The 16,004-nt window shown below is 41.1% G+C and overlaps 1 protein-coding gene across 1 annotated transcript; it reads right to left on the reverse strand.

Moving 5' to 3' along the window:
- Nucleotides 1-95: 95 nt before the first annotated feature.
- Nucleotides 96-11,641, reverse strand: LOC122866841 (cyclic nucleotide-gated cation channel beta-3). Its single transcript, XM_044177006.1, has 17 exons — nt 11,375-11,641; nt 10,726-10,780; nt 9,374-9,557; nt 5,746-5,906; nt 5,026-5,537; nt 4,894-4,944; nt 4,731-4,817; nt 4,540-4,604; nt 3,983-4,105; nt 2,749-2,890; nt 2,240-2,399; nt 1,994-2,091; nt 1,824-1,907; nt 1,633-1,751; nt 1,295-1,447; nt 684-834; nt 96-597 (listed from the first exon to the last, which is right to left on the reverse strand). The coding sequence occupies exons 1-17, from the start codon at nt 11,486-11,488 to the stop codon at nt 577-579; spliced, it is 2,280 nt and encodes a 759-aa protein (XP_044032941.1). The 5' UTR covers nt 11,489-11,641; the 3' UTR covers nt 96-576.
- Between the last annotated feature and the right edge of the window lie 4,363 nt (nt 11,642-16,004).

The following is a 16,004-nucleotide window of genomic DNA, read 5'->3' on the forward strand; positions in this document are numbered from 1 at the left end:
CTCTCTCTCTGAACTGTAACTCCTGCTGTACCAACGCAAAGCTGACAGACAGATACACAACAAACAAACAGGACAGGATGCCACTATAAGTGAACTGTAGTTAAATCAGAGAATTATTTATTCAAGCAGCAGAGATCAAATCAATCAAATAGTCTATTATTGTGAGCATTATTGTTACCAATTGTTATGATAGGTAATCTCTGTTAGGCTTTTACAACTGCAGTGCATTGGCAAACTGAAACAAATATAGCCAATAAAAGCCGACAAACAAAAAAAGGTGAATAGGCAGATACAATATACAATATGCAACAAGCAGTATCCACTAGGGGCAGTAGTTGAGATTCAAATATTGCACAAAATAGTTTGGAAATATGTGTTTAAATATATTTTTGGTGTTTAAATCTGTTTGTCACAACACAAATTTTACTTGAAATCTAATTTGCATCCATTTTAAACGACATCTTAAAATGACAGGACATGCACACTCAGTACAAAAGAGTAGTAGGAGGATAAAAATAAAACTGTACAATCACTCCAAAAAAAAAGGAGTTATAAAAAATAAATTCACTGTAATCCTCACTTGCCACCAGCAGCAATCTGGGGAAGAAATACAAAATATGGTATGTTTAGCAGTCAGTGATGGCTTTCATATGAACAGACAGACATGTACTAAATGTTGTTACCTTCATTTTGTCAATAAGGTTTCTGTTAACGGTTCCTCCGAAAGCACGCAGCAGTTTGGGTGTGGGCGGTTTGGGTCCGAACAGCGCCAGTCCTTTCTTCTTTTCCTCTTCAACTTTCGCTGCTGCCGGACCCTTCGCCTTCATTAGTTTCCTACACACATAAAAACAGAGACTCTGGCCAAACATGATGAAGAAATGGAACAAATGTCCTCTGATACTGTGTATACTGCAAAGCTTGCTCAGCAGAGAAAATACATTGAGTGGCAAAATGGCTGTGTGTCAAGAATTCTCTCATAAAAGCAACTATTAGAAAAGAAGAAACACTTGAAAGCATTTAAGATTTTGAAAATCAATTGAGAGCTACTTATCAATTAAAATAATAAATGCTTTCCTCAGTTGCATATAATCTTAAATTAAAAATGAGTTATAATGAAGGTGAGCAGTTGCAATTATTTTAAGTAAATAATAAACTGTAAAAAAAAAATGATAATAGGTTACTCAAAACTAACTAAGTAATCACTCCTTGCAGCTGAATGAGGGCATGAGTGAAGAAATGACCAGTCTCCAGCCACATCAGCAGTCAGCTGTTTGCCTTCAGGCCTCTGACTCACCTGCCCTTCCTGGCCAACACTTTCTGGGACTCTGGGTAGTGGACCAGGATGTCAAACAGGTCTTTCTTCTCCAGGACAAAGAGGTTAGCGAAGCCGTAGGCTTTGACATTAGCTGTCCGCCTGTTCCCACCATCTTTGGATGACTGCAACAGACTGAGAAAAAAAACCAAAACATTTCATGACTGAAAATTCCTAGACAGTGTTCTTTGAATTTATTTGCATCTGATTAGGAGCATTACATTGTTGTGCCCATTAAACATCTTGAATTTATAATGATTTTTTTTTCTTCAGACTGTCTATTTGGTCTAACAAACACAAAGTGGGAACTTTCTCTTAACCTGATTTCTCCAAACACGCAGCCGGCCTTCAGCGTGACAAACACAATGCTGTTGTCGGGTCCTCCCACCACCTGCACCGCTCCACTTTTAATGATGTACATCTCTTTACCGATGTCGCCCTGCAGAGAGGGCAAAGTCACATACATGCAGAAAAAACAAAAAACAAATACTGTACAGATTATTACACTCACTTTTTTTACGACAAAGTCTCCAGGCAGATAGACGATAGACTTGAGCCTCAGTAACATGTCCACCAACATCTGCTGGTCACAGCCCTGGAAGGGGGGAGATATTTAATTGGACTTAATGGCCAAGCTACAGTACGCCTGTTTTACTGTGTTGTGGTGTCTTGAAAAGGCACCTTGAAAAGATCAATCTTCTGAAAGGTTGCCAGGTTGATGTCAACAGCGATGGCGGTTCTCATCACCAGAGGCATTTTATCTAGCAGCTCGGACTCATCTGACAGCATCAAGAGAAAACAGAAAAAGTAGTACCATGTTTTTTTTTAAGGCGCTATATATGTGTAGGACTGAGTGGTTTCTTATAATTCAAGGCTTTCTGACATCCTGTAAAAATTGCACTGAGTACTTCGTCCAGTGTTACTGACCCAGCATGCCCTGGGCGTCCCAGGTGTAGGTGTACCAGGTGCGGACTCGGTTCTGCACCAAAGAGGGGATGTGGTTCGTCACCATGTAGTTCACGGTGTTGTCCATGGAGGACCGGAAGTAGGTCTGTCCTGCTGTGGCTGCACCGATGACATCTCTCATCTGAGGCAAGGCGATGGTGAGAATAAATATACATGAACTGAGGAAAACTTTGGTTAAATTGGATACTCCTCTCAATTAGACAGTAGATTGAATGACCTTTTGTTGTTAAAATGCTACATTTAAAACGTTTTTTTGACAGTCAAGACTCCGCAGGGAACCAGTGAGACACAACAACGGCTGGAGTGATGGATGATGGGGAGATAGTGAGGCTAGTATGGTATGATGACTGTCAGTGTTCTAACACAAGTTTCATTCATCTATCACTACATCAACGAGACAAGGTGATGCCATGCTAATATAGAAACGCTACTTTGCCTCAGGCTACGGGCAGAATGTGTCTCTATGTTACCTGTCCAATCAAACTGGAGAACACAAAGACGCCCGTGAAAAAGTTAGTCATCTGAAAGGTAATCTCAAAGACGGTATGGGGTTCATTAAGACCCCCGATGTTGATCAGACTGCGGACAGCATAGTAGTAACAACGCAGGTACCTGTGGAGAGGGTGGGGGCGTTTGGACAGATAGATAGATAGATAGAATAAGTATGTGTGTGTGTGTGTGTGTGTGTGCATGTGTTTAGGAGGGAGTGTGGCAGTCCAGAGTTCAGGGCACACTTTGAATCACTGTTTCTCCCCTTTTTCAAGTTTGATTCCCTTGATGTCTTGCTGCAAAATGTATATAGTGCCATATAGCCTATGCCATCCAAAAACAGGTCGACCAAATCGTCAAAAAAAAAAAAATCATAAAGAAAAAATAATAAAGGAAAAAAAAGATTAAAAAATATCACAAAACAAAAACTACCTGGCCAAGAATGATGGACATAAAGAATGCCCCGAAAAGGTAGTTTGTCATCTGAAAGATCTGTCCGAACATGGTGTCCGGAAACGGCAACTCGGCGATCATCAGCAGGGACTTCTCCGCATAGAAGAAGCAGCTGAGGTAACTGCAGCAGCAGCAAAGATGGAGCATACAAGACATTTTCAATGCGTGACTGTCGCTGGATTTCTCAGGGATGGAGAAAACTGGAGCTCAGTGCAGCAAGCAACGCAGTGACTCTAAAAGTCTGTGTAATACAGTCCTACTTGTTTTTTTTTTATTAAATGGAGCTTTGTTTCATAAATATTTAATAAAACACTGATGATTAAACCCATGTGACATTCATCACACCTAACTAGGAGTTTTGTGGCCTTTGGTAATTACATTTTCGAATCAATAAAAATTTAGCAGTGGATTGTTGACTAAGTCCTCCTCTGCTCTGAACTCAGTCTGTCTGCTGCCACTTGCTCACATCATTAGTGCAAATATGTATTTTGAGTAACACGACAATGATGCAATGATGATGTAATTATACACTAATTCCCTAATGTGTTGACATAAGTCAAACATGTCGTTCTGAATGAGACAGAAGTGTCAAGCATCTTGATTTGACTTAGAATGTGGTAACCTGTTAGTAACAGTCAGAAAGAGCACATCATCTGCTACTCAGGTCAACTTCAGACCAGATCAGTGTGCAATATGGAGAGAACACAAACCAGAATGCCATACGCTCAAACACAAGCAGGAGTGCAAAGCTTCCGTACTTACGCGCTGCCAAGACCGGAGTACACCCATGTAGTTTTCCCGATGCCCTGGTAGTCTGAGGCCACATAGTAGAAGCAGGCGTTGAGGTGGAGCATGAAGAGAAGATAGCCGATGGTCCGCATCACTCTGACAGAAAAGTAAAGCCGTTAGCTGCTCCTCTCTGTCTATCTGCCTCTTTCTCTCACTGTGTTAAAGCCAGTGGCTGCTTTAAGGGGATACGACAATGTAGGTTGCCAAAGCAGAGGAAACACAATGAGCTACACCCAAAACCAGTAACTGTAAAGTAACAGATTCACTGTCAACTGTAGCTAAACTGGCACACTCTGCCATTTAAAGTGGAAACTACATGAAGATTTTGTTAAACATAGCTTACTCATTATTTTGCACATGCATTTTTATGTGTCAGTAAAAGGTGAGTTCCTGTCTTTGCCTAGACCTGATGTTAAGTCAAACACACCCTAGCCTTCCTCAGCTTTCAGATCTTTTTTGAAAATGGTGTGTGTATGATAACAACACAAATGGCATTATCATAGTTGCTTAATTAACTGCATGTGACTTACCTCCAGATGTAAGCCTTGGCCATGATGCTCTCTAGACGATCGCTGAACTCAAAAAACGTATCTGCCTTGAGAATAGGCATGGAAATGTCAGCCAAGGCAGCCACAGAAAGGGAAACAAAGTCACTCTGGTAAACTTTAGTACGTTTTGATCATCAGCTGGTTGACCTTTCCACAACAGAGAGTGAATTCACCTTCAGCAGACGATTGGCTCTGAAAACGGATTTGAATCCAAACTGGAAGTACAGCAAGTCGAATGGTATGAGGGACACCATGTCCAACTGTTGAGGAGAGACAGATGTGTGAGGTCACTGAGATGAGCGCACCCTAATGTTCAAACAATTCAAGTCACACTACCATGAATCTCTGTGTATCTCTGTAGTTCTTCTTTGTCAACGCTCTGTCTTTCTGAAAGGAAGAAAATAACAATTGTCATCTTAGTTCTATCTTAAATCTGAGCAATAGGCTCCGTTGACTTCCCAGACTTACTATGATGTCTCCTCCTTTGACAAACTGTTTGCGGGGCTGGAAGATGATGGAGTCTGTGAGGTAGATGAGGTCGGCCAGCATGTCGAAGGTGAACCAGTAAGGGATGGAGCGCTCGGTGTGGTACGGGAAACACAGGCGGGCCGTGATGAACCAGGTGTTGTAGTTGAAGGCCAGAGTCACCAAGCTCAGCCAGGCGATGTAGCGATGGTCTGTAAAAGGGTCGATGGTCTTCCCCAGCACAGAGTCCATCTGGTCCTCAATTGGCTTCAGCACAATGTCCACCGAAAACCAGGCAGCTTCTTTAAACGTAGACTTCATGTCCTTCTTCTCTTCCTTTTCTGCTTTCTTTTTCTCCTCCTCCTCTTTCTTCTTCTGCTCGTCCTCCTTCTTTTTCTTCTCCTGCTCCTCTTTCTTCTTCTTCTCAGCCTCCTCCTTCTTTATTCGCTCCTCCTCCGCTTGCCTTTTCCTCTCCTCTATGACTTTTGTGTAGCTGTCTTTGCGTAGCAGAGGTGCTGAAAGGACAATATCAAGACTGAGTGTGCTGAAACATTCAATGCAATTAAAATGCATTTGTGATCATCATTTGTGGCCTTATTGCCCGATAAAGCTGATAACTATAATCACAAGTCACACATATTAAGCTTTTGTGCTTAATAACACAGCTGAAGTGAAGCTCTAACTTGCGTGCATACAGATGAATAATTCTGAGTCTGTACTCACTGACAGGAGGGCTGATCTCTGGGGATGAAGCATACTGATCAACCACTTTCTCCTTGTAGAGCTGCAGCCTGTCTCTCATCCGTTTGACTATGGCTCTGAGCTGCTCATCTGAATACTTGTTGATGACGATGGGTGGAGATGGAGGAGGAGCTGCCTCTTGTCTGAAGATGGAAAATACCATCAGAAAAACTAGCAAACATCAGATAGTTTACCAGAACTTTTGTATCTGCTGAAAATCCTGGGGAAAAAAATCCTTTGATGCACTTCAAGTGTTTTATGATTTTTTTTAAATTTATTTACAGTATTTAATAGTAGTGGAAGAGGGTAAATTGGACAGTTTCTGATGTGCCAAAGTGCAACACTTGTGGCTTAGCGGCTTTAATCAATATTTTATAGTTATGTGTAGTGTGACAAGTATCACTCTTAGTGATGAACCCACAGAGAATTATCACCAGACTCTGCAGCAACCAATTGCAGACAAAGTTAACAACTGATATTAGCTGGTGAACATGGTGGATCATTTAGCAGCTAAAGAGCCAGATATTTTCCTCTGGAGCTTAGTAGAGACCAAAAACAGAGCTGATATTGGACTTACATTAGCCAAGTTGCTAGAAACACAACTGGAACAAATGCTAATGTTGCTACAGTATCAGCTGGCTGTGTCTGCGTCTGTGACTGTATGCTAACAAGTTCACCATATCAGCTTAAGCTGATATGTCACTGTTGTGTTCACCAAAAAACCAAACAGTTATTGAAGGTTTAAACTGAAATGTAAGTAAAAAATACCTTCAAATCTACAAGCATAAATACAAAGCTAAAGCAGTGACAGGGGCTGGAATCTGTGCAAATTTATAGTGTGGCTGGTTTAACTGAGCACTTTAAACAAAATACTTATTTCTAATTAAGTCTACAGTCTACAGAAACTGCTTTTCACACATGACTCAGCATAGAAATTGTGATTTGTAATGTCAAATAAAGACATTTATACTGTGAAATGCTATTTTAAGTGGAAAGACTCAGCTGACAAAGACTCAGGCAACTTCAGCCTCAGCAGTGCGGACACTGTGTTCATATGTCGCCTCCTAGTGGACAGATTTCAGCAATACATCTGGCTGACAGGCACCAGGAAGGACTCCTTTGTGTCCAGTCATTGCAAATAAATCACCACTGCACTAAGCTTGGTAATATTTAAAAATCTGTCTCGAATATGTTTGATTTAAGCACTTTTATCAAATCAAAAGACAATAAAATATTCTTATAACAGTTTACAGCAAGCCAAACAGGAAGGCACAACAAATTAAAAAAAGGGGGCACCACTTCCTTTTCATTGACACAGTGTAGGATGTGGTCTTTACAGTGGTACTATGTTATGGGTGCACTATGCTGATGTGGAGCACTGTCCTCCACAGGTGAGTGTTCCACATTAGTTTGGGATACAAAGTGAAATAAAGTCACACAAAGTTGTTAAAAGGTGAGCTCAAAACTCAAAGGTGAGTGCAGAGGTGGTGTTTCAGCAAAAGCCAAGGTATGGCAATGTGACACGACGCCAAGGACCTACTATGCTATTGAAAACAGTTTCAACAGACATATAGCTCTGTCTCCCATTCACAATGCCTCACGTTTGAATGTATTGCGCGACTTAGAGAGAGCAGTGAAAACGCCTTTAAGAGTGGAGCGCCAACTATCATGAGATGCTTCTCTGCTTTGGCCAAAACTGCAGCTCAGCCTGCCTGGTGGCAATTCGTCGCAGTACTGATAGGAAGCCTCCATAGATTTAATCTAGCCTGAAGGCTGCAGCTCGTCATCTCGCTAAAGTGTCTCATCAAGTAGAGGGCCCCATTTTTATCTTGCAAAATACAAGACAGACACAGACTGATCATCACTTTGCATCTTGTTAGAGGTGTTGATTCAACTGTACGGCCATTTTGGAGGCTGCAGTTTGTGGTGCTGTTGAATTATAACAGAAGCACCCCTCTGTATAACACAATACAGTTCCACAGCACCACAAACTGCAGCCTCCGAAATGGCCAGACAGTTGAATCAACACCTCTTGAAAACAGTTTCAATAAAAACAGAACATTATAACCTTCATGAAGGCAGGACTTATTGCAGGACTGTTGTATTAGACTGCATTGGGTTTAGCTAGTGTGTAACGTGTATATACGAAGACAGTGGAAAAAACTGTAGATTTATGCAATTATAGATATAGTAATTTGTGCTTGCCGTGGCAAACTTAAGAGGTTTAAACATGAGCAACCAAATGTTCACATATTTTATGTTCATCAGAAATAATAATAAATACACAGATGTAAGAGGTGTTTTTCAAAGCTCCTGTTTTACAATCCAAGATCATATAGATCTTGCTGATTAAAATTAAGTTTTCAAAGTAAAGATCTGACTCCGATACCCCAAAATAAGATTCCCAAATCCAGAAAGGCGTCTATTCTGCCCTCAGTTGGACAATCAGTGTTACAACATGTACAAACATATGACATCTTGATGGATGCCGAAGCAGGTAATTGTTTGCTGTAAGTGTTGCTGGACCAGAGTGCTGTGCCTGCAACAGTACACAGTATGTGATAACATCTTACTCAGCCAATGTGTGCAGTTGGGTAACATCTCTAGTACCAAGTTCACTGTGGGGCACTTTGTTTGGGAATATGCACTCCTAAAGCAAAACATCCACTGACTGTTTTATTACCCAAGGTCCTGTGCCAAAATGGCCAAACCTGGAGGCATTTTGTAATCTTGATTAGTGATTAGCATTGTAAATAGTCTTTTTAAAAATAATTTTCATTTGTCAATATAATCAGACACTGCATTATGTTCCTTGGGGTGCATGAGATCCTTTTATAACATGCCAATTATCAGCCCATACCAGTGTAGCCTTGCTGTGGAGTACAGAGTACAGTATATTAGCATCACCTTTGGCTATTGATTCCACAAGTAACTCAAGCTGACGGCTGACACCTCTAACTGAGCTCCACACGGAGCCCCGAGCTCTCACCACCACTCCTTTATTATCCACTGATGAAACGTTTACGACATGTCTCCTCATTTGGAAAAGAACATGTGCTTAAAGCTGTGAGGTTCAGCCGAGTCTGTCTTTACCTGTCGCCTTCATGGTTTTTATTGCTGGCCCAGAAGGTGAGCTTCTTAAAGCTGAAAAGCTGAAAAGCTTTTAATCCACTTTCAGGTCAATCGCCTGTTAATATGCATGTTGCACCAGGGGATAAAGATCTCACATGCTGCGTTCATCTCTGAGGGCTTTCTCTGTCTCTCTCTGCCATCTTGCCAGGGGATCTGATTAATTATTGTCCATTGGATGATTAATTTGATACTGGTTTGTGGTGTCAGTGTCTTGGCAGGCGTGTGTGTGTTTTGGTAAGCCAAAGTGGAGTTTAGAGGCTGGGCAGATACTGTAGGGATAAATACACTATATCTACCTCTCTCTTTAACTGCCTATGCTTGTGTCATGCTTTCGATGCATCTCCCCTGCAATTAAATGTCCGAGAACAAATCAGGTAGAAAAAACACGTAATGGCGATGATGAAGATGTGTTGATATCATTGTGATTGTTGCTAAAACAGTTGGAAACTACAGAAACTACAAAGGGTGTAGGTCTTACCCCTCAGGTCCAGCTTGATCAGGGTTAGCTGCAGCTGCTGTAGGGGCCGGAGCTGGAGCTGGAGCTGCTGTAGGGGCCGGAGCTGGAGCTGCTGTAGGGGCCGGAGCTGGAGCTGGAGCTGCTGTAGGGGCCGGAGCTGGAGCTGGAGCTGCTGTAGGGGCTGGAGCTGGAGCTGGAGCTGCTTCTGAGATAGGGGAACAATCATAATTACTTTTTATCTCCTCCAGACTTGATTTTTGTAATGCGTTATTCTGGTCTCAATTTCATTTACTTTACTTAATTTGTTTTACTTTATTTGTTTTACTGTAAAGCACTTGAAATAGCAAAAATGCTATACAAATAAAGTCATTATTGTTAAAATGGATTAGTTGAAGCATCTGGCCGTTTCTTAAGTCTAATTTAGTTTAGCTTCCAAGAGTTCATCCCTTGTTGGCATCTGTGCTGCACTGGTTAAATATGAGCCTAAAACATACTGCATGTGTATCCAGCATCGCTAACTACAGTTGGAGCAGTGTTAGGAGTTAAGTTGCATCTCTTTGGTTTTCAGAGACATTAAGAAAGAGTATAATCAGCTGTATTGGGTGACAGGACCTAGATGGATAACCCACCCATTGTGCTTGCGCCTAAAATTGCTTCAAGACAGCTGTCTAGACTGAGAGCAACACAAACAAGTCACTGAAATTCAATTTATCTTATAGATCTCAGAAAGCAGGGAGCATGATGTTTGGACAGACAATACACTCAAGAAAAGTTGACCAGAGGTGAACTTTTCATATTGATAAGCTGTCAACAGTCAATTTGTGTCATTTGTGTGCCACTTTGTTGTCTTAATGATCAGATTTTCTACTGGATCGATATCTCTGCCTTACAAGTGCACACAATGCTGATTACAGCCATTTGAAGTTGATACGGCACAACTTATGTTTTGAAAAATGACAGGAATAAGCATCAAAAATGCTTTGAGAACAATTGCAGACATTGGCGAGGTTGCTGAGGTCATTTTAGTAACATTACAAATTGATATACCTTATTAGCAAAAATAAGCATTTACACTATAGATACACTCAGGGCATCTGGGCATAGCTACAAGAGATGTGATATTTGTGTACCTTTATGATGAATCCTTCCTTAAGTGTATGTTCTCAAAACTAAACATGGAAATATATTTTAGAAAGTTACAATATATTCCTGAACCCCTTATAAGACCCAGTCTTCCCAGTATCTGCCTGGGATAGGCAAAGGACAGTCATCACAAAGAAAGTCCATCTGATGCAAAGTAAAACAAAAAGGGACATGCAGTAATTTAGTTTCTAATTGTGCCATTTCAGCCTCTCAAATGAATGATGACTTACCCTGCGGTTTGTCCACTTTCTTGGCCTCATTCTCCTTATCGGCTGGCTTCTCCTCCTACACCACAAATCAACATTTTCCACAAAGTCAGATGCTCGGCTTCATTAGTCAAGCCACGGCCATTAGAGAGACATTTTAATTTAGAGAGCATTTTTAAAGAATAGTGAATTTAGCATTTGACAAATGACTCCCTTGTCAGATAGACTCATTAAAAAAAACAAGCTGTGTTTGAGATGAATAGAATTCAAAAGTGCCCGTTGGGTAATGAGCGATATCAATGAGATCCATGTAATAAAACAATTTCATTTGATTGTTTGTTGGCAAGAGCACTGAGCAGTTGAATGGATGGAGGAGCAGATAAGAAGCCACTGCTGTGATCGTAGGAGAAACACATGTAACCAAACTTCGCTGTATTACAGGCTGGATACAATATTTATTTTTTTTGTGGTCATGCTTGATTTCAGTCTTGGCTGCTACTGCTGTTACTGGCACATGTTGAACAATATGAAAACTATTGAAGGCTTGTAAGAGCATCACAGAAGAATCCAATACCCTTGGAGACACTAGATACGAATAAAAATATCTTACAGTTCATAAAGAACATTTTTATTCACTCACGGAATATACAGCACACCTCCAAACAAGTCTTACCTTGGCTGGGCCTGGAGCTGGAGCTGGAGCTGGGTCAGGGGCCACTGTGGTGGTCCCCGAAGCTGCTGCTGGCACATGCGGGCCACTGAAGAGGCCCTTCAACTTGCTAAACATGTCTAGAAACCTAAAGGTGCATCTGTTTTTCTGTCTGCAAGTGGCAATGAAGGGAATGTACTGATTACTGAGAAGCTGAAAGATCCCCCCTTCTGGCTTAATCTTTTCTCTCTGTGTACTTTTTCTTCTTTAAAGCAACACGCCCTTAACCACGTTGGCTCCGATGGTATTACTGCTTTTATTAAGCACCACTAATACTCTTGCACGGAGTGTAGCCCCGCCAACACCAGTCACATCTAAGCCCATCACCATCTCATTTAAGATCCCAGTTGGCTTACAGGTGACCACTAAAGCAGGGCTTAGACACTCAAGGACCGCCTATACAGAATACATGTGTGTGCATGTGCATGGAGTACATACAGACTGCATTCACCATTGCACTTATAGTCAGTGAAATGCTACCGATCATGTCGTAACAACTGCTTCAACCCACATTTTGTTGAATGCACTGCAGCACATACTACACACTACTATAAGCTTCAATTGGCTGTACAAGAAATGTATAAGGCAGCAAGAAATGTATCCATGCACAAGATGCTTTTACATTAAAAGTTATATTGACAAAATGTGAAGGTTTTAAATTCTATAACTGAGTAGGCCCAACACTTTATGTCTACTTATGCTACGAGTTGTCTGTGTCTGTCAGTGGTACAGCATTGGTGATTAAAGGCAGAAAGAGCCTTGTTAAAGCTGAGGTGACCTAAGCAAGTAGCAACTTCCACGGCTGAGTGTGATGAAACACGTTTCCATCAAGCAAAGACGCTCCAAATGTAAGCCTTTAAACCTTACCATCTTATCATGAAACAATCATTTTCAAACATGCCACCGCAACACATTTGGATTTAGTCAGTTTATTTAGATCCTTTACTTAAGTAAAAGTAGCAATATTACACTACAAGTAGAAGTCCTGCATTCAAAACCTTACTTATATTAAGTAAGGTTTAGTATTATCAGCAAAATGTACTTAAAGTGTCAAAAGTAAATTGTTGAAATAGTTTATTTAGTTTAAGAAGTAGGGTAATTTTTCTCAACCCACAAAGAAACACCTCATTCTTCAGTTTATCAGAAAGATTGAAATTCAAAGTCACCAAATTTGGAGATACATGGTTTTGTTTTCATCCATGTTAGCTAGCAGTTTTCTTCTTCCCTGCCTTTTTCTAGCTATGCATTCGTATTGGTACAGTAGTGCCACCAACTGTCGATCAGTGGAATAACCTGAAACCTTTGGTGAATCGTGATTATTGGATTAAGAAGAACAAGTTCACAAACACTCTCTGAAACTCTGCAGCCGCTAAAGTAACAAAATGTCCAAACAACAAAGATATGCTGTTGCAGTGATGTTAGCTATAGTAGCAGGAGAGCTGTGAGTATCGCTGTCTGGAACTGGTTTGCTGGCTCTGAGAAACCATCTCGCCCTCTCTGGCTGTTAGCTTCGCAGCAGCAACTGTAGCGACAGTTTGCTAACCCACAACCTAGCTAAGCTAACCCACAACCTAGCTAACGTTAGTTACATTACTTGCTACGTCCTTGTTCGCTCTATGTCATGGTATTGGTCTTGGTATTGGATTTCTCCATAATCACACACCCCACCTTTAAGTCTTTCCAGGCTCTATATGTTGAACAAACGTTTTCAGACATATTTTGTCTTTGTAGTCTACCAGAACAAATTGGCACTCTGCAGTGATTCAGAATTTGTAGACTCCACATAATGAATACATTAAGCTGATTTCATAATCAGCATGATACACTTGGGGGGGGGAAATTATAAGTATGGCTATTTCCGCTCATGAATCTCTGTCCATTGTCATTTTCATTATCTTTGCATATTTTCCTGTTTTCATTTAGCCCTTATCTCAGTAAGACACTCACGCTCGCTTGTCGTTATGAATAAAATTACACCACTATCGCCCACCCACTCAGCCTATGTTCTGCTGTTCCATTCCTCTTGTCATGCTGGGGAATGACCAACGAAATGCCACAGTGATGGAGACTGGGCTTGACTCAGCCATGGGCTTCGTGTAATGTATCTCCGAGCGTTCTCAAGGACCATTGACTTGTCTGGGGCAGAAGAGAGGAGAGGACGAGTGGAGGAGGAAGTAGGCAAGTGCCGATGCACTTTTTCGTGCCTCTCCATCTTTCCGCTGTCCAGTGATGCGTGGAGATAGGTCATTAGATCCTCTCCATCTCTTCCATTAATCTAATTAAGCCATTGGGGCTTGGGCCTAGCCACTGAAATTGCTGTGAAAGAGCTCGATACATATTAAAAAGAGCAAAGAGTTTGTCTTGTTTGTTGTTTTACTCACTGTGCACTCAGGGAAAAGTGAAGAAATGTACTTCAACCTTCAATGTACTTGTTTTTTTTGTAGAATTTTACAGGAAGTCACGCTGAGATGGTACATGACTCATGCAAAATAGAAAAAGAAAGTGATTAAAGGAGATGAATGACTGCAATTACAATATAATACCAGACTGAATCTCGACCTTTCACCTCCTCACACTCCACCACACCGCTATGACCCCAGCGTGTAGGCAACATATCAATTTCACCTGTCAGTCAGTAGCAGAATAACAATAGACCTAGACAGTGTAACAGCTAGAGGTAAATTTATAGCACAAAGTGGACGATTCTGAATTCTCAGGTGGCCAGTGACATATGACTCACTGCTCTAATTGGTGTAATACAGAGCTGCTCTCTACCAGGGGTCTGGAAAATATAAAAAGGCCTGACCAAGGGAGGCACATTCATAGAGTAATCATAGTGGTAAATGTCACAATGATTACCCCTTTAACAATGCCATAAAAATCAAGCACTGTTCAGTTACTGTGTGAGGGGTCTCCCTTCAGTGACGAGAAGTAGCAGGGAAAATGGCAGTGATTTGTTCCTATAAAAAACTATTTCAGTTTTCTGAAAGAGAACATTTATCCCAGTGTTTTTATGTTAGAAATATTAGAGACCAAGCTTTTGTTGTCTTTTTTTAGTGCCATTAGAAATCAGTGGGCCTGAACAACATGGGCATACAGAGAAAAGGTCCAGAATATTTACGGAGAGAAAGCTTTGACTTGTAAAATTGAATGTATATATATTTTTGACAGTAGCTGACTGAAATGTTTAGCTTTGGTTTGTCTGAAGGATTAAATGGGTTGTGATTGAGCAGGTGCGGCCTCACATAACCACAGAAAGTGTTAGTTATTGGTTTATAGTATCTTTCAAGTACTGTATGACAACCACTTTTTGTCTAATTTCAGAGTTAAGTGTTATTTTCTCAATCAGCTTCTGACTATGAATGATGAGGTCCTGGTTATTCCACATGAGATATTTCTGTATGTTTTTCCTTTGAAGTGGGTGGGGTTCATAAGGAAAAAGGTGACATCACGTACTTCTGTGAACCAATCAGGATTTAGCAACATTTGAATCACAATATGATGACAACTGACCCTTTGCTAAGCCGCTCCCTAGAACGGCCACTGTCCAATCCTATCTTAGCAACCGTAACTAGGCACGGCAGGTCTGTGCATGTCAAGCTTCCAGAACACGGGAAAATGCTGAAATGATGTGTATATGGAACCTGCAAGTCCAACAGCAGATATCATCAAAGTTTAGGGGGGGTGTCCTATTTTTTGCTTTTCCGAACTCAAAAACGCAAGAAGAGAGATGTCAGATATGGGAGACCTCCCTCACTGTTGGTTGCGAGACAGAGACAAGTTCCAACACACAATATCTTTTAGTATTTTGTAAATGGGCAGCCTACTCTCGAGTATCCCAACCCCATATCTGTTCTCCCTGCGCCTGTTCAAAGGAGGGAACATCATGGGGGCTGCCGAAAACCTCCAACAAAAAGGTTGGCGTGCAAATCAGAAGAATATATTCCAAGTACACAAGTAGTGCCAATTCATAACAGTAGTTATCTCATTGCACTTTTCATAAAGAGCAGGTCTAGACTATTATTTACAGAGACCCAACAATTCAGTAAGTGGTAAACCTCCTAACAGAACAAGTAGTGTCATAGTTGGCTCTCCTGGAGCATATTCTTTTAAAGGAGTTTGATGTAAGTCGGGGAGACCGTGCAAGATGCCAAAGGTTACTTGTGTCCTGTTGTCTGCTCTTGAGTTCTAAGCCTACTGACTCAACAGGCAAAGTGATGGTCATTTTGCTGTAGCTATACATGTCATTTTCATTCAGCACTGTGCAGACATGTGTTGGTTGTGTTGGCAAAGGGAAATCAGGGAAATCGCCAGGCTGGTTTGCAGGTGGTGCTGGTCTAGCTGTGCCGAAGGAAGACAGGAAGCTGTGAAAGGGAAGAGAATTATACAAATTATTACTTAATGTTTTTTGTCATTTTGACATTTACAGAGGCGCATCATCACACAGGCAACCATGAAGATGAACTAAAGACTCTAAAGGAGAGACTAGCAGAATAGAAGCAGGAGATGTTGAATCTGAAGATGGAACTTGATGTTAAAGACAGCCAACTCCAGTTGCTTGGAAAGTAACTTCAAAATGCATGCATTACAGATG

The sequence above is a fragment of the Siniperca chuatsi genome, linkage group LG19, assembly GCF_020085105.1.
Source record: "Siniperca chuatsi isolate FFG_IHB_CAS linkage group LG19, ASM2008510v1, whole genome shotgun sequence".
NCBI classification, from domain to species: Eukaryota; Metazoa; Chordata; class Actinopteri; order Centrarchiformes; family Sinipercidae; genus Siniperca; species Siniperca chuatsi.